The 25377-nt window shown below is 35.1% G+C and overlaps 1 protein-coding gene and 1 long non-coding RNA gene across 5 annotated transcripts; both read left to right on the top strand.

Moving 5' to 3' along the window:
- Positions 1–25377, top strand: LOC127061495 (calpain-C). 4 transcript variants are annotated; one of them, XM_050988445.1, is made up of 17 exons: positions 1–198; positions 490–610; positions 12418–12561; positions 13686–13755; positions 16983–17265; positions 22468–22654; positions 22746–22820; positions 22944–23113; positions 23254–23426; positions 23502–23596; positions 23685–23917; positions 24033–24202; positions 24285–24343; positions 24446–24593; positions 24669–24785; positions 24866–24924; positions 25082–25377. In XM_050988445.1, exons 2-17 carry the CDS (start codon positions 602–604, stop codon positions 25106–25108), a joined length of 2019 nt encoding a protein of 672 aa, XP_050844402.1. In that variant the 5' UTR covers positions 1–198; positions 490–601; the 3' UTR covers positions 25109–25377. The 4 variants fall into 4 exon arrangements, with proteins under 4 accessions (XP_050844402.1, XP_050844401.1, XP_050844403.1 ...); XM_050988444.1 differs by having other exon boundaries at positions 1–282; positions 495–610; XM_050988446.1 differs by lacking the exon at positions 490–610.
- On the top strand, positions 617–4065 carry LOC127061501 (uncharacterized). Its single transcript, XR_007780875.1, has 2 exons — positions 617–1560; positions 3865–4065. It is a non-coding gene; the product is annotated as an uncharacterized LOC127061501 (long non-coding RNA).

The following is a 25377-nucleotide window of genomic DNA, read 5'->3' as shown; positions in this document are numbered from 1 at the left end:
GGCAGTAGCTGGAAGAACGGCAAAGGAGTAGGAAGGTTGGCTCGACTTCGACTTCGACAACGACTACGACGAAGAGAAGGAGGAGGAGGAGGAGAAGTTGGTGAAGGAGGTGAAGGAAGAAGAGGAGGAGGGTTCTGATCGGCTTTGGATCAGTGAGTGCCAGTCCACGTCCTCTAGTCGACTCGCACTCCTTCATCGGTGAGTGCGAAATCGCGTGCCGACATCCTACCAAGTTATTTTTTAATCTTTTGTGAAAGAAAACTTACAAATTCAAATTTTACGGTGAGCCTTCTTTGACCTGTGTTTTTTCAAGAGGATAATACAAAGCACTCTCTTGTTTCTTTTTTCTCCCTCTCTTTTTCTCTCTCGCTCTTTCTCTCTCTCTCTCTCTCTCTCTCTCTTTCTCTCTCTCTCTTCCTTTTACTTCTTCTTCGTTTCATTTTCTTCCCTTTTCGTTTTTCTCTCTTTCTTCTCTTTGTCGTTAAGAAGAACAGTGATAAAGTGAAAGGATCGAACGGAGCTCGAACGAGGAATACGAAGATAAAGTCCTCCTCTTGGAGGGGGTGATATCGTCGAGGAAGAAACAGAATCGTGGCTACGAATGGTTAACGTAAGTTCATTCATATCGCTATGTTTATCTTTCTATTTATTATTTCATTGTAAATAGACGTTTGTCTTCGATCTAATTAATTTGTTTCCTTCCTTATTAGAAAATTTCTAATTTGTATAATTTACGTGTAAATATGGTAATTTTAAGAATGAAATTATCGATTCAATCGGGTTGAGAATGAAAATCACGAAAGTAGAAAACGTATTTGGCTCAAACTGATTTGTTTATCTAGCAATATCCCTCAACTTGGCTGATTCGCGCTTACTACGGAATTTCTAGTAAGGTGTGCCGGTGCTTGCTATGCGACCAGAATGATTTCTTTCCGTGAAAGTCCCCGCGGAGCTCGCTCACGTTCCGAATCTAGCCGGTGAAACGAAAAGCATTTGAACTCGCGGAATGTAACACCGAGGGAACTAAGTACGTGAAAATCATGAAAGTAAAAGACAAACGAAATCGAGCACGCTCGATCTTCGACAATGGCCGACTGATGCAGACACTTTCATCGCAAGTAAGACGGTGCAAGACGATGCCGTTCTACGTGCATATGTATGTTTGTACTGTGTATGTATAATTCAAGAGAAAAAGTTACGATGGATGAAGTAAGGGAAAAAGAAAAACCAAAAGAAAACTGTATCGTGATTAATTCATCGATAAGAAAGAATTAAAAAGAGCAACGATAAGAACGATTATTTTATTATTTAATTAAAACAAGGAAATAGGAAAAAATTAAAATAATATTCAAGGAATAAATAACAGCGTAAATGTCTTCCGATTGAAATGCTAAGGTACTTATCCTTATAAATAAACAGAAAGGATAATTGCGCGAAATTAAAGCGCAATTAATTGCTAGGATTATGCCTGCACGATCTTGGCAAAACGTAGGAGGATTATATCACGCTTGAAGACTTCGCTACGCTTGGTAGCAGTCTCTTCTCTTTATCTTGTCGAACGTAAGAAGTCCTTTTTACTATTCAGAAATCACGTTATTATAATTTGTCTCTTTCGAATGTACAATATTCCTACATGTATATACCTACATGTATTGTACGTAAGTCTCGATCGTTTTCACCTTACGTAATCCTCTTCGGAGGAGTTGTCGTTAGTCATATTGTAATATCTGATAATTTCGAATTCTATAGAAAATCGAAATTTCAATCGTAAAACATTTTATGAACACGTTAATCTTTTAAATGTCAGCTTTGAAAGACAATACATGTATTACTATGAACGATCTCGAAAACATTTTTACTTTCGATTAAGCGACCACATATGTAGTTTGTATATATCTGCATTAGAACGTGAACTTTACTGTTAATCGGACATAAGAACCTATGAGATCGACTATATACGTCATTGAATTGCATGGACTAAATTAAAAGACCAAAGAAATTTTAAATACAAGATGTGCCATTTTAATCGGCCCATCATGTTATTTAATTTTAAAACAATTATGTATATCCGGTTTAAATGTATACATCCGATAATTTCCTTAAATATTAAAATGCAAAAGATATTTCCGAATATTGTATAGTGTCAAAAGGGGACACACTATAATGATAATTATTTGAGTTTGCGATAACCCTGGAGAGTTATGAAGATCATAAAAATGTGTAATAAAGAATATAGAATTCCATTAAAAAATTTACCCATGACTTTCGCTAGAACTCTCGGAGGTTATCTCAAAGTGAAATAATTATCATTGCGATATGTTCCTTTTAACATCATATTATATTCTTCTAAATCATTTTTTTCGTGTTTAATAATTACAATTAACGAAATAATCACATATAAACCGGACATACTATATATATAAAGATAATAATCTTTATCAATCTTTAATCGTAACTTTAATTACTTCTTTGAAACAAATGTGACATTACCGTCATACTAATCAATTGAATATAATCATTAGATTTGATTTATGATTTATTGAAGATACACGAAATAAATAAAAATAAATTAAAACGTAGGAAGAATTAAAAACATTCATAGATGGTTGTCAAAGTCATTCGTAAATGTTTCTTTCATTTATTTGAAGAATTAAGTGACGATTTGCTATAGTAATAGCTGATCGAGTTCTAACGAATAGCGAGAAATAGAAGCACCTGCACTCTTGACGTACGCGTTTTTACACGTTCCTCGATATGGTCGAGGAACATCGAAGTCGACCGACGCGTTTCTACCTCGCGTAAAGCTCTCCTCCGCCTTCACGAAACCGGGTCTTCTTCTTCTCTCTGCGACCTCGAAACACACAAATTACGAAGGCACGAACAGCAATGCGCGTTTATACGGACCAATAAGAGGCCAGCCTTCTTTCATTTTCTTCTTCCTCTTCTTCTTCTTCTTCTACTTCTTCTTCTTCTTCTTCTTCTTCTTCTTCTTCTTCTTCTTCTTCTTCTTCTTCTTCTTCTTCTTCTTCTTCTTCTTCTCCTTTTTCTTCTTCTTCTTCTTCTTCGTTCCTTCAAATTGATCCATTCTGTCGATTTTCATAGAAAGCATATTATTTTCACCGTCAAAGTGAAATTTATGATTAAAAAAAATTAAGTACTGTTGTATTGAACGAGATCGAGAGTTGCTAACGATGATATTAAAATATCGTTTATATAGTTTTTATTATTAATAATTAATTTTATATGATCATAAAGATATATAGAATGTTCATATATCATATGAAGTAATATCATATACAGTAATAATGTATATAATAATAACATCTATATATAGTATAAATGTATACATGACATACGATATAAATGATAACATCTTCTAAGCTCTTATTTAATTATTAATACGTTAAAATATTTTGACGAGAGCTAAAAGTCACATTACGTATAAACAAAAAGAAATAACGATAGTAGAATACTTTTTCCAAAAAGTTTCCCGCATGAATGACGTTTGATTCAAGGTATCATAGTTGGTTAGACAGTAAAGAAAGATGGAGGAGGAGAAAAGAGATACGATGAACTCAAGAAGAACTCAAGGACATTGGCAGAGATCCCTTCTTCTTCTTCTTCTTCTTTTTCTTCTTCTTCTTCTTCTTCTTCTTCTTCTTCTTCATCTTCTTCTTCTTCTTCTTCATCTTCTTCTTCTTCTTCTTCATCTTCTTCTTCTTCTTCCTTTTCTTCTTTTCCTTCTTCTTCTTCTTCTCACATCAATTCTTCAACGGTGATATTTCAAAGGAAAAATCTTCCAAACAAAACGTTAACTTCCACGAAAAGTTTACAGGTCTTACCTAGAAATTTGCAATTTTACAGACTTCGCATCTTCCGAAACTATCTTCATCTACGATTACTCGAGAAGCGCAGAGCTGGATCGTAAAGTCTAGGAACGAACCGTTCCAGGATGCATCACGAGGGTTCAAACATGGTTATGAAAATGCATCAACCTTGGTCATGATCATCTTAGAAAAAAAAACAATATATATATATATATATATATATATATATATATATATATTCATATATATAAAGAGAAACACAAATTACCAAATCGATGTTCGCCGATTAGAAAGTTAGTCTGAATACAAGAAATTAATATTAAAAAATTAATTAAATAAAGCAATTGAACGTTAAGAAAACTGATTGAATTCCTTTCATTTTTTTTTTAATTATTTAAAAATGCATAATTTCGTTGTCAAGGAAAACGCATATCTATCCGTTTGTAACATTTCGTGATATGCAATGAGTCAATATAAAAACAATTAAAAAAAGATAATGAAAAGCTAGAGTAAAAGGTACGCGTGTCGTTATACCTACTTTTATAATTAAATTCTGCGTTAACCGACTTCACGCTTATCCGACGTTGTTCCGGTCCCGTTCAGATCGAAGAACCGTATTGTGCCAGCTTTTACCACTCGGCTCTAGTTATGAAATCAAATCTTACGATTAAACGGCACGATAAACTCACTTTAGAGAAATATTAATAACGTACAAACTCTCTTTGAAAATTATTAATTAGGTCCATGTAAAGGTTTTTTTATCTTCGATCTTGAATTACATTGAAAGAGTTTATTTCCAAACTATGATGTCTTAAATACGTATTTTACGATATTATCTACTGTAAAGCTTTTTACACGTTTCCTGAATACACATACATATTTTTATTTGCAAAAGATATTGAAAGCGTTTCTCCGTGCAAACAGAAACAAAAATTAAAGTGATTGTTTCGGTAGTGTTTTAATTATATCAGGAATTTATAAATAATTATATTCGATATAATTTTTACATGAAATCCGTGTGTTTTGCTATAATGTTTAACACTCTTTTAATGGTTTTTACGATTAGTATAAGTCCAATTTAAGAAGAAACAAATATTCAATTATAGTTAGTTTCTACTATATATAATAGAAATTATTATTATTTATATATTAATTTTTCAGCTTTTTACTCAGGTTATAAATTTCTCAGTTTTTTATGTCTTGAAACTGACATTTTGATGATAAGCTTCCCGTATAGGAAGGAACGAAATATCATCGACGCATTTCTTCTCTCTTCTCTTCTTCTTAAGCATATTGATGAACAGTCCATAGTTTAGAAGCCTTCTATCAAGATATTTTCAGGGTTGAAAGGTACTCTCGCTCGAAGAACACTTAGAATGCTCTTTCCTTTCGTGTTTTATCGACGTCCAAATGAATCTGCATCGCGCATCTTAAAAAACGAAGCACGTTTTTGTACGTGTGTATACATACGTGTATACAAAGAGACAAGAAAGAGACGAAGAGAGTCACACGTCTCGATCATCCGAGCGATAACGTTAAGACGCTTGCACAAATTTCCGGTATTCGCAGAAGGAGTGGGAGCACGAGCTACAGCTTACAAGTTGCTTCATTATCATGCGAAGGAATCTTCAACTATACTTATACCTTATTACTTGGAAACAAATGGGCAAGTATATTTGACGTAAGAATTAAAACGAGTACGGAAATGATCGAAAAATGTTCAACAATTGCAATTGAGCTAGCGATTTCAAAGTGATCCGAATTATATACATATATATATATATATATATTTATAATATTTTTACATTATTATGATATAGATTAACATAACTAGATTAAATATAAGAGATGCGTTCGATTTCCCTTTGTTTTTTATTTCGAATACTTTCATAATCATCTTTAAAATTTGATCATTTTAATATTCTAAAAATTTAGCTATTATTATCGATTCTATCATAAAATCGATTAGACTTCTTTAAAAACAGGAAATGCGTAGATATTATAGAAACACGACGCTAATCGCCTATTACTTAATATGGTTTTTATAATCCTGTTTTCTAAGGACGATTACACGAACGACATACTACGTTCCCGTTTCAAATCGCATTTGTCTTACGACGACTATAATAAAAAAGAAAGAGAGAGAGAAAATGATGTCCCGTGCACCTAAAGCTACGTTCACAAGAGAATAGTCAGAGAAAGTGTCTCTAACGAGTGGAACGAACTCGGTTCGACGATTTATTCGTAATTTAAATCATAGTGATTTTCTCGTCTCGCCATTCGGCTCGGTGCACCAGTCGATTCTGGACCATGTCGTGTAGTTATGATCGACTTTCGTAAATTAATAATAATTTTCTTTTTTTATATGAGAAAACGTATGGAGTCAATTTTTAACAAAATGTTTTATCGATTATTATCCTTACCTTGTATATAACAATTAATTAATTAATTATATCCCTAATTGATATAATCGGCGTAGTAGTAAAGTAAAGAGTAAAGTTCATACGAAGAGATAAATCTTCTAAGTACACGTAATATTGAGAATATAGTGTGTACATAGATAGGTAGGTGCAAGTATCGGATGCGTTACACGCGATGATCATTACTGACACGCGCGAGCCATCTTCGAATAAGGAACTCGAGAGAGGTGATCGCAAAGTCGCCTTTGAAGCATCACTCGATTGCACTCGCATAATATGAGACGACGCAAAGGGCTTGTTCAAGAGTCTAGTCTAGTCGTTATATCCCGTTAGTTAACGTGGTAAACGTCTCTCTTCGAGTCTGTTAATTAGTAATTCTCGAGATTCAAGCGCGAGAAAAGCTATTTGTTCGCTGTTATTATTCACGATTTAATTTCTACAACGAGAAGAGGAAAGATACATACATACATACATTGAGAATTGAGAATTGCATGATAGAGGATCGCCATGATTGATCGTCTTCCCGACATACTACCGCAGTTACGTCTAAGTCTATTCGTTGCTGTATAATTAAGGGTTAAATAGATTCAGTTGAAGCGTGGGTGTTACGTAGTAAATTTCAAGTAAACCGTCATGCTATTCGTAGACCTCATTTTCTATCCTGTGAAACGATACAAATACGATAGGTGTGCTTTAACCACGATCTAATCTTGGTATATGCCTTTATAGATAAAGGAAAAAGAAAATAGGGCGAAAAAATGAAGGATATAAGTATTGTATATTAGGGTCAGAGTTCATTGGTTCAAGATAATCCGTGTTATAATGTATAAATAAATATAATATATCTTGATAATTTCATGGCCTTGATCCTCTTACGTATATAATAAAGCACGTAGATGTTACGATCATATATTTTTCTTTTTTATTTTAATTACATAAACCTCGTTAATTACAATTTCTAATCTAATTTATTAAATTTCTCTAGATAGAACTGTAAGACGGCGAGACATAAAAAGCGTTCACTTTCGATCGCGCATTGAGTAATATTCTTTCGTGATAAAATAAAATTTTTCGAACGAAATTGAAAATTGATAAAAAAAATGTACAAACCGAGTTTGATAGGAACTAACGAGCAACGTCGGAGGCATGATCCAATGTTTGGCCTTCGTCGTTTTGTAGGCTAAAGTGAAGGTAACAAGGCCTTTCAGCGTGCACAACGAAGATAAAACCTTTCCATTCAAACTCAATGAGCATCGAGAACGTTCCGACGTCATGCTCGAGGACTAATAATGACAAACTATAAACAAAAGAGATGGTGTATTTCCATAATACGCGAAAACTATCTTTTTTCTAGATATATACTTGTTTTCTCCTTCAAGTTTTCACGAATCCCTTATATTCCTTTTTATCTCTCTCAATCTATCTATCTATCTCTATTTTTATTTCTATTTCTCTCTCTCTCTCTCTCTGTCTTTTTCTTTTACTTTCGAACAAAGGTCTCGAGGCTATTGCTCGGTGTATGAATATGTGTGTGTGTGTGTGTGTGTGTATACATGCGCATGTGTGTGTACGAAGCATAAAACTATTCCATGCTGAGTATAGAAAGTATTCGATTAGTCATCGCCCTACAATTATATACATCCGTTCGACAACGAAATAGTCATTGGCGAAACTAACTTTTACGATACTACGCGAATAAACTTTTTAATTAACTCCTTGAGCTTGACTAAAGGATACTTTAAACAAATTTACTATTAAAAACACTGTTTATTTCAAATATTACGCAATTATCTTGTTCATAAATTCTATTTAATACCTATCAAAATAAGAAAAGTAAAGCACTGTTGTTGATGTAAATTCCTTTCTTCTTCTTCTTTCTCTTCTTCTTCTTCTTCTTCTTCTTTTTCGTTTTCTTTTTCTTCTCATAAAAAAAGAAAAAAAATAAAGGAACGTGTTTCGTGCATTGCAAATTCCCAATTTAGCCTGCGAATTACGTACTACTTGCAAATCCGAAATAGTGGCCGTGGTTCTCGAAGTGGAGACAATCTAATCTATTTTCAGCACACAGATATAGAGATTGTCAGTGGGAGCGTATGCAGGGGTTAAAATCCTCCCGTGGAACGCGCGTGCCCGAGGGAGATAAATGTTTTCGAAGAGGAAGATATAAAGATAATCGTTTCCGTTCTTCGACATTATCGAGAAAGCTAACCGGTGGAATCAGCCACCGCTTAAGCTTAGGCATTTTCTTTCCCCTATTTTTCGTATTTTTCTACTCTGCTACTATGCTTCATGCTAAACCAAAACAATTCACCATTTGCATTTTAACGCTCGAGGCCGTTCAAGAAAACCGCACTACAGTTTTGATGGTTAAAATTGCGGAAGACTAGAGAGTAGATACAGTTTAGAGAACCTTTATATATATATATATATATATATATATATATATATAGAAAAAGAGAGAGAGAGAGAGAAGGGAAGGAGAATAGTATCTTTTTTATCTTCTCTCTCTCTCTCTTTCTTTCTTTCTTTCTTTCTTTTTTGCAAGAGAAGCCAAACCATAAAGGTTCTCTCGCGTTGAACTCGAAGCGATGTGCCAGCTCTCAAGGACGCGCGAAAGAACCAAGCGTGAAACTAGTCCGACCGGTACGAGAGAGTATGGTAGTCCCCTCCTCCCCCTCCTCCTCCTTCTCCTCCTCCTCCACCTCTCTACGTATAGTAAATCGCTGAAGTGGCCGCTTTGGCGGAAGGTAGAAGAGAGAACCCGACGCATATAACGATACGGATCTCTCAGAGTGGACTCCGCGAGACTCAACTTTGCGACCCACGAAAGACGACGTCTTCGTTCTCCATTTCGGCGGAGAACGGTGAACCTCGACTTTTAGTAAGGTTATCGACTCTGGAAAAGACTTTCTCTCTTTCTCTCTCTACTCTTCTGTATTTAAAATGTGTTCTCTCTCTAATTAACGGATTATTGATATATATATATGAATATGTGCAATTTTCTTGTAGAAAATTAATGAACTAAGTATTAAATACAAGCATACTTTAAAAATAAAAGTATATCTTCATGAACTTCTAATGATTAGAATAAATTACAGTAACCAATATGTGTGTGTGTATGTGTGTGTGTAATTTTGATTTTTATAGAAACATAAAAGCTTCTTTTTTCAATACGTATTCAAACTATTTAATAGAATATTCTCTACTATTAAATACAAGCTTCTAGATAATTAAATGCAACGTTCTTTCCACATGTATTCTATATAAATATAAATCACATACATAACAACAATGTTAGGAAAAATAGAAGAGATTTAATTTTTAATAGACCATATCGTTCATTGTGCACTCCTTTCGATGTAGAACGAACGGTTCGCTGAATTTTATTGACTTTCCTTTGTCGGATGTATAATAAAGAACCTTGAATGAACCTCAACGATTTAAGAAGGCTTATACGATGATCTCTTATCGATCTTATCGGTGCCTTAAGGGGAAGTGAAATCGACTGAAAGATTGAGATTCTATTTGCTCGGATAAAAAAGAAATATTCATTTTACTTTCTAATGTATTACGCTTAATATTGCTCAGTTGTATATTGTGTGTGTGTGTATGTGTATATATATATATATATATATATATATATATATATATACACATACATATATTACTCGGAAGTAATGATTCGTGTCCGGAAGAAACGTTCTACTTGAAGCTTACAAACGAGAGAGCGCATTCTCATGTCTCTCGATGGGAAGGTGATTTTTATTGATATTTTATTTCCTAGTGCGATAAAGATTAACGAGCGAAAGCAACAAAAATCTTTTCTTCGTCCTTTTTCATATGCGTGCGAAGAGACAGGAGAGACGATCGATTTAGAGAGTTAAATACATGGAAAGGAAACGTTATTAGCTAATCCTAAAGTATAACTGAAAGTAAACAATCTATTACGTAAGACAGAAGCGAGACATAATAACTATAGAGTTCTTTGTGAGAGCGTTGACAATGGACTAAGGCACGCCTTAGCCTGGTATGCCAAGGTGTTTGTGGCTGAGCATGTCCTGGCTAAATAGTAAAAAAAAAAACAAAAATAAAACAAGAGAGAGAGAGAGAGAGAAATAAAAGGTTCACCCTGAGATGTTAATTAACTTCCAAATCACACCGAACTCATTACATTTTCAATTGCAGCATTACGAAATTCGTCATCATTAGAAGTTCATCGAATCGACGTGCCTCTTTCTTTCGAAAAACCCTTGGAAGCTATAGTTACTAATATATGTCGTATTTGTCGGTGTCCGACACAACGTAATTGAGTATTTCGTAATCGTGACGCTTTCACGACTCTTCCACGCACCATCTCCTCGACCGCGTTATCGCCTACACGCGGTGAAAATATATTATCAACGAATGCTTGCAAAATATAATGGAGGTCCCACTGAACGCAGCGAGCCATAAAACGAATAAAGTTCTCGTCCTTTAGGGCAACTCAGAGGCCAAGTAATATCGATCTACGCTTTTATTTTGGACGGCAGCCATAGAAAAAAGAAAAAGATAAGAAAAAAAGAAGAAGAAGAAGAAGAAGAAGAAAAGAAAATTTGCAAGCGAATAGAAGTCGTCATCATTCGAAAATTTATGGGATCTTATACACGCGTATATTTGCCTTCAACGAGATTTTATAGCCCTGTATACATCTTTTGGTTCTCTCTCTTTCTCTCTCTCTCTTTCTCTCCCTCTCTTTCTTTCTCTTTCTTTCTCTATCAGTATCAAAAAAACCGAAGGGAACAGGTTTCATCAGAGAAATAACATCAAGAGTAATGGCTTAGAAGAGGTAAAGGAAAAGAGAAAAGATAAGTATTTTATTCTCCTTTGCAATGCGAAATCGACTGCTTTTTCAGAGCGTGGAAGATAAAATTATGGATGAAACGTCATGATATATATAGAGAGAGAGAGAGAAATAAAGAAAGAGAGAGAGAGAAAAAAGAAGGAAAGAGAAATTCTTACAATCTAGTATCGGGTGGAGTATCGAAAAGAGACTACACGTTATGCGGAAACACTCAACTCGGCTTATTCTCAGCATCCGGCGAGCGATGGACCGTAGAAATTTCCTTCATGACGCGTGTCGTTGACTTTTCTCGTCTCTTTCGCTCTGAAAAATATCTTGAAGTTCATTTTGATAATTGCCGTGTTTCAATTCTTTCTTTTACAAAACAAACAATTCCATATCGATTTTAAAATAATTTTTATGACTTAAATCTTGAATGTTAAATTTTTTGTAAATGTACAAAACAAATTTTATGATATTTTACGAGAATATTTCTTACGTGATAAATGTTGATTTCAATTTAAGACTGATTAAAATAGATTTAGTAAAAAAAGAGATAAAGAAAAGAGAGAGATAGAGAGAAAGAGAGTATTGACCTCAATAGAATGCATCTTCGATGATGTTTCGAAGCATACTTATCGAAACGGTATATCGAGGTCGATATCGTTAATATCTTTTAATGCGTGGGAATATGTGTTAAAGAACAGTCAAGCCATTTATTCGTTGACTCTACTTACGCAATTTTCACGCCAACGTAAAGAATATTTTACGTGGGTCGACGTGTCTTCTCTTTCCCTTTTTCTTTTGATTTTTCTTACGATCTGTCGCAAGGACGACGATTCTGTTCGCCTCTTCTCATCGACTTGGCGCCAAGAAAAGCAAAATATCCCACGTTAACTAACGAACGTAAGGCTCCTTTTCAGAACCACAAATAATTCAATTAAAAATATACTAGTCGGTTTATCTTAGGATCGATCATCTACCACCCAAGTAGACAAAGATTCACACAGAATGAGAATTTATCGTTAACGTTAATTAAGATGCCGTGATTTATTTTAATTCCTGGCAACCTTGTTAGGTGAGCTTTAACGGTAACTTTCCGTATGATCTAACGGTGGCAAGTCTCATTAGGTAATCCAGTTAACGACGCTCGCTTAACTATACTCTCCCCTTTTCTTTTTTCGTCCTTCCGATAGGTGTCGAATGAAAATACGAGTTATTTTTTCTTTCGTTGACCGAAGGAATACACGCATGAGTACTCACTTTCATTGACTCCGTTCATCTCTTTTGATGTTCATCAAATTATTACATTATCCTTTCCTTTAATTTATTTATCTTTTCTTCTTTTCAGGACGTAATGAGCGAGTACGAACGAATCAAGCGTTCGTGCTTGAAACGAGGTGAACTCTGGGAGGATCCTGAATTTCCAGCTACGCAAGCATCGGTATTCTATCATCAGACACCACCGTTCCAATTTCAATGGAAAAGGCCAAAGGTAAAGTTCTTTAAGATCATCTATGAAAATCGACTTGATAGAAATTCGAAGCTCTTCTCCGGTATTCCTTTAAAAGAACATCCTGAAAAGTGAGCAGGTTCTTCGGCTCGCTCCAGTTCTCTCGCGAAACGGAAAGAATAGGAACTGGAGACTTAGGAACCGTAACGAAAACAGTACGCAGCCTTGACACGTAGACGGTAGTTGGTGTCGTCTTTTCCTTGTCGTCTACCTTGTCTTCGTGACTGTAATCGCGGAACCGAGCCTTTCGTGAGCACTACGTTAACTCGAGTAACGGTTCCCTTTTTTTTCATACTACAACTACTCGCTCCGTAGATTTTTCTTAGTAATTTTATGCGTTATGTCTTTCTCCCTTTATCTCTTTCATATTCTTACCCATAAAGACTATAAATCATTTTCTTCGTTTATCTAGTTATTCAATTTTACTTTAAATTTGATATTCGTCGGGATATATATTTTTAGATCCTGACGAAAATAGTTCCGAGGGATCGTGAAAAATTTTCAAGTAAATCGTCGGTTAGCTCGGAAAATTACGATCGAGCCGAGGATCAACGATCTTACGATGGTTACGCAATGTACACGATGAGACGAGAAACGAGAAACGACAAGAGAGTCAGCGACGCGTAACCAGATCCCCTTTCTGCGTTCTGGACGACAGAAATTGCGGGCTCTCTCAGCGCGTGCATAAATACGTTTAACCATGCCGATAAAAGCCACGCAAACGACGTTTCCGCAATGTGTTTCGAAGTTGAACTAGGATTTTACATTTAAGCGTATATCAGGCAGAACGATATAATCCATTTTATCGGAAGATTTCTTAGCGCTTTTGCGTGCCGTCTAATTAACGGTAATTAATTGTACCGTGCGGTATAAAAGCGTCGCACGTTTCCGGACCACACGAGAAATCTATTGTTAAACGCGTGAATTTCTTTCTAGCGGGATTTCTTAACACAGAGTACGTGGTCCGAATTGTCGGATAGTTATTTATTATGTTTCTATAGTAATCAAGCTAGAAAGATCAAAATTATATTCTAACATATCGTTGTAAATTAAACTTTACCGTATTCGATAAACTTGCAATTTTCATTAAACGTCGAATTTTTCAGGAACTCTGCAATCGTCCGATATTCGTCAGCGATGCCCCAGCACAGTTCGACGTTATTCCCGGAAAAATGGGTAAGTCTAAAGAACTTAATGTTCATTTATTTTCCACGAATCGATAGCTCGAATCGATAGCAGTTCGTCTCGTACGGATCTCGTTCCCATCGACTTTCTTCGCGATCCAATGACCTGAAAATCTTTCTCCTCAACCTTCGATCGTGGGATTTAAAATACAGGTATTTCTCCAGACATGGGTTACACAGCGTCTTGCGCTTGCATTTCCAAGTTTTCCATGAACTTATCTAGCTATTCATTGATATTTTTAATACATCAACGCTTTCAAATTAAAATCACGATAAAAACGTGATACTGTAACAATACTTTCATCTGTATAGATATATTACATCCTACGTTCGATAAAGAAAAAAAGAAGGTAGAAAGAAAAAAAAATTCGATATCTTAATCAACACGTAAATCTACGTAAATGTAACTTCCTCTCGAATGATAAACACGTTGTTCGCAATTTGGTAATAGGATCGTGTTCGGCACATATCTTTTACCACTTTTCAAGGCACGTAATAACAGCAATTATGAGACAAACGGTGGTTATTAAGTAATTAGACATCCTGTCGCATCCAAGTAACCCATAATGCTGTCTCTCAGAGTGACTTGATACCGTTAATACTCCATTTTACAATACACTCTACAAATTTAATAACAAACTAATTTTTCTACGAGACGAAGATCTTTAGTGATTCACGATCTATCGTACGTAGTTATTATTTTGATAATAATTTCTTAAACATAATATATGAGAAAGAGAGAGATAGAGATAGCGAATTCATCGAGGTATAATTGATTCGAAGGAAATCGCACGGGCAATTCGAAACTTGTTCTACGTCATTCCTTTTCCAATCGTCTAAACACGCACACGTGCATAGATACACGTATAAACATACATATTTAAACTCTTCCTTCTTCCTTATGATATTGTATCAAGAGTTCACGTGCAGTTTACAAGCACGGAAAGAGGAAGACATCGACGGAAGTCGAGCTCACTGATACCGATCGTTGTACATTCCAAGAGTTATAACATTCGTTGCAAGTCAAATGCAACTTGTCCCGTTAACGAGTACAAGTAAGAACACCGTAAGTACGCTCATAACAGAATGATGACGCGTAATAATTTGCCTCGACCTACATTGCACAACGAAAATTCGACCATCTTCTTCCAAGGCCTCACGCTCGCGAACTCGCGCTACGTGATACTTTAAATCGTTCACGAAACGAATCCAGGCTCTCTGTCGAGTCTTCGAGCGCCAAGACTTTGCTAACTTTCATCGAGAATCTTTTCAATGCTCTCTACGATTGCCTTACGTAGGCGACTTATTTCTAACTTTCCTAATCCCACGTACCCAAGTAATTCTCGAGGAACTTGACACTTACATTGAACGACCATTAAAGCCGATTAAAATATTTCAAGAACAATGACTTGGCAATGATTCTCGATTCCCGTGGAATCCTTTATAAAATTTATTTATATACTTTTTTATGATCACTGTGAACTTAACATTTGAAATACTAAGCAACATAATTCTGTAGTTATAAATAACTTTGGATGAATGGAGGAAAGTTTATTTTCTAAGTAAGATTGTAACGGAATTGATACGTTGTCGAAACAAAATTAAAATTCAATTGAGTCATCTTAAAGAGAATGTATTTACTAGCTATTACTTCACTTTATAATTGATATTGTCATCGCGAACGTCGATCGACGAGCTATCGTCTACGTATAATTCGTCTGATGTAAACCGGGTTTACCAAGGTAGTGAAAGTGGAACGATAGCCTGTGCTTCAATGAAGATACAAACGCGAACGAAGATTATGATTCATGGATTATCATTCGATTAAATTTCGCTTCCAATAGACGATTCTCACGATTAAGGATCATAGATGATCGATCGAGATTGCAAATTCTCTTGTTAATATTCTTCTCGTGCCATAATTAGTTCGAATTAGTGTGTTTACAATAGTTAACTGCTCCATTAAAATCTACGATCTTCTAAACAAGGATCTCTGTTCGTTAACAATGTTAACGGATTACGCGAAGAAATCGCATAAACCTCGAAGAAAAGAAAAGAGAGTGTCGCGTCGTAATCCTGTCTCCGGTTACAATAAATTGTCAACGTTAATCTCTTCGTTGCGAAGTTAACAAGCGTGGGAAAAGTTAGGTGTGTTATTAGAAACTAGACGAAGGTAGGAAAGAGACACGAACCTTACGAAAGAGATGCCGAAGGATTAAAATTTTTTTTCTTCCATTTAGCAAGGAACATGATAGAGATCGATCTATAAAGGATACATAGATCCTCGATCTTCGTTCAAGGCTATGGGAAAATTTTGTTAAATGATCGAGGAGCCACCATTCTACGAGTCACTTTCAATTTCGAAGGTCTAATCGATTGGATCTCGCTGGAAGTTTTATTTCTTATTTCTTTTCTTTTTTTCTCTTTTCTATTCTTAACGAGAAAATTCGTATTAACGCGACGCGTTCATTCTTCATCGAACAAGAAAGGGTCGATCATAAATTATTACACGCCGAGCAGACTTCGTTAAAGGATGTCGTGAATCGATCCGAAGTAAAATAACATGCTGTAAAACCAATAGTGCTGTTCGTTTTTATTACGAGAAACAGTCGATACGTTAACGTCGACGATAATTGTACAGCCTCTTTGAAATACGGCTACAGAAGTCAATTGACCGAATCGTTAGCCGACAGCTTCCAAAAAATACGAATATCACTAGCAGAACGAGTTCATTAATACCAAATGTTCAAACGGGTTAAATATACCTTTCGTATATACCTTTCGAACTTAGTAGCATAGTCATGGATATTTTAGTCTCGAAAAAAAAAAAACGTATTGATCGTTTAACTACTTTCTCATAAATCACTTTCATCTCTAATCTATCATATTTCATAGTTTATTCCGAGCAACAAATATAAAAGAACTTGCTATCATAATTTTTATATTTTTATGATTACAAACTTTCAGTTCAACTATTTTATTTATATTTTATTTTTCAATATTTATTTTCGACACAGTGAATTTCTCGAAATATTTTTATTTTAAGTTTAATAAATTACTTCGTCGACGATTTTTTCATATTATACACACGTAGTTACGCGTAATTATGTATATATTTTTTATTTATTTATAAAAAGTATCCTTTCTCTTTCTCTCTTTCGCTCTCTCGTGACGTTTAAGATCTTTTCGAATGAAGAACATACTCCTTCTTTTTTTCAGGTGACAAATGGTTGGTCTCATGCCTGGGTGTTCTTCACTTGAGTAAAGGACTCTTCTACCGGGTGGTACCAGCTGATCAAGATTTCGGAAATAATGGCGAACCACCAGGATCACCGAGCGCAGAATATGCCGGTGTCTTTAGATTTCGTTTATGGTGGTGTGGAGCTTGGGTCGAGGTTCTAGTCGACGACAGACTCCCGGCTGTTCACGGAAGACTGGCCTTCGTGCAAAGTCGGCATAGCGATCAGTTTTGGCCAGCCCTTCTGGAGAAAGCGTACGCGAAGTAAGTTATTCAGCGAGAAATTTCTCCTCGTAAATTCATTATTTATTTATAAAATATTTCTTAACTCTTTCATAATATAATATGTACGTTTAACACTCAGATGTACTCAACTAAATATATTTCTATATTTACTTAGTCTAGATATTATAAAATCTGATTGTCCGAGTTAAACAAAATTTAATTTGAATAAATATAACACACGTTAACCGCCCAATCAATCTTATATAAATTGATACGTAACTATAGTCTCTTTCATAATTCTTTACATATAAAAGATATAAAAAATTGACTATTATATTTTATAAATCAGACCTTAAGCTATATTAAGAATTAGAGAAAATAATTTTTATCTCGTAAATAAAGAAAAAGGAAATATTTAAAAAAATCGAATGATTTACAAAATTGTCTGTCAAAAATGAAAATAATCTTTTAAATGAGATAAAAATATTCTTCTCGGACAAGAGGAACTCGAACGTATATCTTATCTACAGACAAATGGACCGGTATTCTACTGCGTCCAGAAAAGGGCTCTCACTTTTCTGTTTGAACGTAATGGCGGAAAAGCGTGAATTATGGTCGACAGGTCGATGTATGCTCAGAAAGAAGGTGCCTCGGTCTTGCTCACAAGAGAAAGATCCGCACGTTATGCGCGCTTTTGTAGTGGGCGGTGTGGGCGTTTACCAGGTGGATGCACTCAAGGTGCAGCTATGCACCGAGGAGCCGACCTCACGGCGATAGATCGATGAACCTCGATCGCGATCTCCGTCCTCTCGTCTCGCGTCGTAACACCCACACGTCAGATGATCAACGTTATGCTTTTCTATTGCGACCCTGAATACATCCGTTTACCTCGACTTTCTTTCGATTCGTTCTTAATAAGGAAACGTCTTATCTAAACGTAGTTGTAACATTGATATTATTGATTAATTATCATATATTTTAAATGAAACACATTTAAAAAGAGAATAATTATTCTTAACAAAATAGAACATAGTTTTATAGAAAAAAAAAGAATTCTTTTACGTACGAAACTTACTTTACTCAAACAATGGATTTTAAATATCAATATTCTCCGATAATATTTGTAATAAATATATGTCATTGATAATGAAAATAATTTAGAAAAAAAGTCTAAAACGTTAAGAGAAAGTATCGGAATCTATCGGAAAAACGAGGAAGAAAATCGATTTTAAGAGAAGAGAAGGAAGGGGGTCATTGAGTTGGCAGAGAATCGAGAAGATCTCTCGAGATCCAACGGAGTGATCCGTGGCGCGAGTAATCGTTCCTTGCGATCTCTCTTTGAGTTGGAAGATGAGTTTACGCGGACGAACGAACGAACGAGGATGACCGGTTCTGCTGGAGGTCCTTGCTCCTCTTCTTAATCTTCCACTGATGACCCATCCTCCTGTCTCTCCATCCTTCCATTTCTCCTACTCCTTATCCACTTCATCTTCTTTTCACTTCTTATAATCTTTTTTCTTTTACTACATGTTTTTGCAAATTCCCGCTGGACATTAATGTCGAAACTTTTAATGTTTCAAGAATGACAACGAATGATTTTATCAAAGAAAAATTGTTTCTTCGTTTCAAAAAAATGTATATATATATATATATATATATATATATATATATATATATATATATAATTAAACGATTCTGGAAGAGATCTTTTTCCTTCATAGATTCATCAATTTACTTAAGTTAACCAACTAATATATCTCTCAAACCTGTTTCGCTTCGATGACTGAATATTTAAGCGTTCCTGAGCGTGCCAGCCAACGTAGTCGCCCGTTGTTGATCGAGAGTGTATTAGTTTGCAGAAAGCTCGTAAATCGTTAAAGACCCTGAAGACGACGAATTTCTCTTCGTCTCTTTGCGCGCTCATCGTTAGGTAATAAAAATCATCGTTCCTATCTACCGCGAGCTACCACGACTTTGAACACCGTTATCGTGCCTTTAGAAGTGGTTACAGTATTCCTAGTGGCGCTAACGCCGCGAAATACTTCAGACACGATGTTGTCGACGTGAAAAATCGTAGAATGTGCATCGAGCTCAAGACTCATTAATAATTAATCGCACGTTATAGCCTCTTGGCGACTTCCGTTCAGCCTAGCTTGGAATGTTATGTACAATACGTGATTCATAAACGTCACACAGCATCATCAAGCTACCTTTCCTCGTTCCACAGTCAAAATAATCTCGGAATGCGATGACGTACCAGGCTCGAGCATGGACTTTCAAAGAATTTCTATTTTTATTAAAACTTTTTCATCTGAAACTCGACTTTCATCTCGTTGTGATGAAAAATGAGAAAAATTGTTGGAAAAAGATTATCACGTAAGTTACTTACGTTATCACGTAAGATCTTTAAAAAGGCTGTCGCAACTCTTGGTTGGTGTACATTGCGAATATACGATTTAAAAGAAAAATACGAGATGATAAAACTACGACACTCAGTGTTCGCGTGCTGCGATGAATTGTACTTTCAGTCCCCTCAGGCTCGTGCATTTACGATGCCATAAGCGTAAAGAAAACGCGTTGTGCACGAGCACGGTTATCTTTCTCGTAAACAAATTTACAACGTAATTTCAATGATTGCGAGGGCTAGAAAGTAACGCGAACACCTTCCTTGCGTAAAAACCATGTTTTTGAATTCGTCACATTCTTTACTGGATAAATAGACTGATCGAAGAAAGAGACAACATTTATGATTTTTGTATACTTTCATTTATCTCGAGAAATTTTCATGATCGAACGAATTCATAAAAAATCTCTTAAATTTGAATTACATAGATTCATACAGATAAAACTAATTTCGTTTGTTGAAAATGATTTGAAAATAATAATAATTTCTAAATTACGATAACGAATGATACGTGCAAAATTCTTCGAGACTCCATTTTAATACTAAAAAATTAATGAAATTCAATATCTTCAAAATTAATTATTAAAAGGATATTAATCATAAAAAAGTGTCCCTCTTTGTATTAAACAATATCGTAAAAGCGAACGATTCAGATAAACTTTGTAGCTCGTCTACTTAACACGATGACACAGATTCCTATATCTCTTGTCGATAAACCAAGAGAAATAGAGAGAGAGAGAAAAAAAGAGGAGGACAGGAAGAGAGAGAATCTCGACGACTTGTTCATCCGGCGACCTTTCCTCTTTCACGGCGACCCATCTGATAATCTAGTGGATTCGGAACGCACGTACACGCGATTTTATTAAGTCAAGAACGTGCATTAGAATCAGTTAGAAAGCTCGTTCTATGGACGATCCATCGTCAAGAGGAACACGCGAGACGTGCCTCTCGTCGATTTCCATTAGAAAACAAGTGTCACTAGCGATGACCGTCTAGGTTAGCCTCTTCAAATTAACATCTGAAATAACTCGCTCTTGTCTTTTTGTTATTAATTTTTTTTTTCATCGCTAATAAGATACACGACACTCATTGTTACTTAAGAATACGATTTAGATACAAGCGAGTATTCTGAAATTAGCATTTGACATAAATTGATCTTTTCCATGATTTCTTTTTTTTTTTTTTTACCAAGAACGAAATACACCCGCATGTTACCAATTTTCTAAATCTCGAGTCCTATAGCAAACATGCAGTTTATCTATCAGTAGATTAGGCAAGTTTTTTTCTGAGAATATTGAGAAATGGAGTTCCACTTTTTCTTATCTCTCTTTCATTACTTTTCATCGATCGAGATCAAACCATAACTTTTCGGTCGAGTGAGGTTTGCGTAAGTCGAGCGTTCAAAGTGTTCTTAAAAAAAAGGAGAGAGAGAAAAAGAAAAAGAAATACTTTTAACGCGGATTGAAAGTCGTATAATCGTAGAAATAAAATCCATAGAAAGATCAAATTTTCGTAATGAAAAATCAACGACGAAAGCTCATGTCTTTCACGTTAATTAGAGATTTTCTTCAATATCGATCATTACGGAAAATCATGGAGGAAGAACGAAAAAGAAATGTTTTCTCCGACAAAGAAATAAATGGAATCCTGTAGTAGTCATGGGCTTAAAGTTTCTTGGAGAATTGGAGAAGGGGAGGACGAAGAAGAAGAAGAAGAAGAAGAAGAAGAAATCAGGACTCGACTCGGCATCGAGATTTCTGGCATGCTCCGCTATGCTGGGCACCCATACTCGTGCACGCACATGCCAACGTGGTTATATACTAAACAAGTATATACCCAAGCGATACTTTCACTCGGCAAGTAGTCGGTTGGGTGCCAGCAACGGATCAGAGGTCAGTGCACCGGTGACCACGCTACAAACTCCTATCAGAGTCCACGAAATTATTCTAACAGCGTAACAACCTCATTGGACTCGATAGATTATTTACAAAAACAAATCTCTTTCCCTCTGAAATCACTTTTATGGTAATAGTTAAATTTACATTGTTTCACGTTTTCTTATTTTTTCTTTCTTATTTTTTTATTTTCTTTTTTTTTCTATATAAATGATAAAATTAGATCCTAATACATTGAAAAAAAGAAGAATGAAGAAAAAAGAAACATCGGCAAGAATTCATGATCAAAGCTGACAGAAGTAGCTACGGTTGATAAATGTACAAAAGAGGAATGATTACTACCGGTTACGTTCGTTACGAGACGATGATTCGACGACAACGACGAATTGCACGAGCATTTCATCTTAATCGCGATACGTCGTCGGTCTTCCTTGAGAAAATACCCATGCGATTCTCTCTCACTCGTGCGTGCGAATGGTTACGCTTTAGAGATTAACTTACGCTCGAGCTTTCAAAGAACGTGTATTTACACACATATATACGTATAAATATAGACGGTGTCTGTTTACAAGTATACATACAATTTATGTAAATGCATTTGCCTATATATATAGTTAACGTATTTTATTTTTATAAAATTGCACATATTGATATCAAAAGATATTTCCATTAAAGTCAATTGAAATTTGAAGGAATAAAATGTCTATATATCTACATGCATATAAAGAAGAAAGTTGTTTGTTTCCAAAGTTTTAGCCAATTCGAAACCGATTTCTCTCTCGCATAGATTGATCGATCGATCGAAGCGCGGGAACCTCTTTCGATCTCTCAACGACAGTAATTTTCACGAGACCTCTTGACCTGCCTCAACGACGCGCTTTTACTTCCTCTCTCTTTCTAATTCAGCCATTAGTTATATTCCTTTTCATTTGAACGTTTCAGACTTCATGGCTCGTACGAGGCACTCAAGTATGGCACGCTGTTGGACGGTTTGTCCGATCTTACTGGTGGCATCACAGAAAGTATCGCTATTAGACAGGATCCCACGGCTTGTGGTAGAGCTTTGTCGAAGCTTTTAGACATGACGTCTCTAATCACGTGCGTTGTTCACAATAATCAACAACACCAGGTAAGATAATTAATTACATTGAAAGTGAATCGAACAAAGGGGCTCGATCGAAAGTAAAATAATGTTCACATTAATGTCTTATATCTTTCAGTTACGTGCCAGTACAGAAAAATTAGCGAACGGTATACAAATGGGGATAAATTATAGATTGTATGCTATCGAGAGGGTAAGTAAACATGTAATGTATATCGTGTAGAACTTCCTCTAACAATTATTAATTTTCTATCGCGTATCCTGTATGCTTGTAAGATCTTCGAGATAAGTAAAGAACATGTATCGCAACACGTAGGTAGAGACATTTAGTGGTGAGGCGGTACAGCTGGTAAAATTGCGAAATCCTCTTGGTCCTGGTGGCGAGTATATCGGTGCCTGGGCACGTGGCGGTCTTGAGTGGGACGAAATTCCAGCAATGGAAAGAGAACGTTTAGCGGTTAGAAATATGGCTGAAGGAGAATTTTGGTGAGTTATATAGATTTATATAGAATATAAATGTATATAGAATATAAAATTAAAATTAATTATATAGATTTACATAGAATAGAATTTAAATTATAAATAGAATTACAGATGAAAAATAACAAAGTTTTTTCTCCTTAAAGGATATCCTACTCTGATTTTGTCAAGACGTTCACTCATTTAGAAGTGGTTCATCTAGATGCCGAAACATCGAGAGACGAGCCATCGTTGCACAATAAACATACATGGCAAATGAAATTATACCAAGGTAGTTGGAGGAGAGGTGTCACAGCAGGTGGATGTCGAAACAATCAAGGTCGGTTTAACGTTAGATAAAAAAATGTAAACGGACGATTAAAAAAAACTCTAACACGTATTTCCTATCACTCAGAAACCTTTCACATAAATCCACAACTACACTTGATTCTCAGCGAGATGGAAGAAGTGATTGTATCGCTGAATCAACATTCCATCATGGAATTGAAAGTAAGAAACGTTTAATGAACTCTTACGATAAGTAATATTAAATTAGAATTTAATTTTCTTTCTTTTCTGTTTTTGTCTTCCACTACAGGTGATAGGTTTTACTGCGTATACTTTACCGAAGAACAGTACGGAATCGATAAACAAACAATTTTTTAAGAAGAACAAATCCTTGGTAAATTCAGAATACACGAACAGTCGACAAGTGAGTCACAGGTGTCAACTCGAGCAGGGTGGTTACTTGTTAGTACCAACGACCTTCGAGCCAACTCAAGAAACGAGTTTCACGTTACGAGTCTACAGCAGTAAACCTTTGAAGCTCAAGTATGTAGATGAAGCCCATCGAGGCATCACGCATAAAATAACGTACACCACGATAAATTCTTATTGTATACATCCACGATATATTAATCGATGAATTAATAATAATATTCTATAGATTACTGGATACTCCACCATCGTTAATGAAATCAGCGATTGTGAAAGCTCCTCCTCTCGAAGGCAAAGGATTTTCTCAATACGAAGCCGTATTCCTTCAGCTAGCAGACGAGCACAGGACAGTAAATGCTTTTGAACTTCAAGAATTGCTCGAAGCTTGTCTCCCAAATGGTACAATATTTATCGTAACAAAATTAATCTTGTAATACACGCACAATTACAAATACGATTATAATACATTTACATATTGCAGATTATATTAAAAGTTGCGCCTGCATGGAAGTTTGTCGACAAGTTGTTTTGACGATGGACGTATCCTTTGAAATTAAATTAATCGCTTAACTATTTAATTATTATTCTATGTAATAAATAAATTTCATTTTCTTTAACTCTCCTTTGATATGATCGATATAGAGTTCAGGTAGTGGTAGATTAAAGTTCAATGACTTCAAAGATCTCATGTGCAGTTTAAAATATTGGCAAGCTGCTTTTAAAAATCATACGAAAGAGAAGACTGGTATTCTCAAAGCTGAAAGACTACGAGACGCTCTATTAGAAGTCGGTACGTTTTATACGGTTGCATCTTAAATTCAAAAGATGTTAAAGGACTGTTTCTGAAGCAATTATTGTCTTGTAGGTTTTCAATTAAATACAGACGTATTGTCGATCCTTATCCTTCGATATATGAGAAAGGATGGAACTTTGCGATTCGGTGATTTCGTCTCTGCTATATTACATTTAAGTGACGCGTTTGGTATGAGATAAAAATATAAATAATGTATAGTAGATACAATAATCAAATAGCGATAGAAACTTGATATTCTTTTCTTTTAGGTATATTCGAGAGCAAAGACCCTCTACAGAATGGAACTATAAAATTAAGTTTAGCAGAGGTACATAAATAAATATAAAATAAAATTAAAAAAAATAGCATGAAATTAAATGAAAATAACAATACTTGTGCTTTATTTTTTTAATCGAAATATTAATTTTAAACGAAAGTTTGGAATTTTTAAAAATTCGATTAATACGTTTCTTTTTTTATTGCAGTGGCTTAGGTCCTCTCTAATGTGCTGAAGTGCCTGCTCACCGTAATTTATGTACCTTAAATCGATTGTAAATAATATTTTTCTATCGTGTAATTAGAAATAAGTATTAGCCATATTAACGATTAATGATCAAATTCATTTTAGCTGTTTGTAATATAATATCGTTAATATCACGTTATTGCAAATCGTCATTTTCACTCCATTAAACGTTAAACATATAAAATTTTGTATAATAAACTGTTTATATAAGATAATTGCATATTATCGTATCGATAATATAAAAACAAAAACGTTAAA

This window comes from Vespula vulgaris, chromosome 2 (assembly GCF_905475345.1).
Source record: "Vespula vulgaris chromosome 2, iyVesVulg1.1, whole genome shotgun sequence".
Classification (NCBI taxonomy): domain Eukaryota; kingdom Metazoa; phylum Arthropoda; class Insecta; order Hymenoptera; family Vespidae; genus Vespula; species Vespula vulgaris.
The sequence above is the reverse complement of the archived record's forward strand: the minus strand, read 5'-3'. Positions and strand labels throughout refer to the sequence as shown.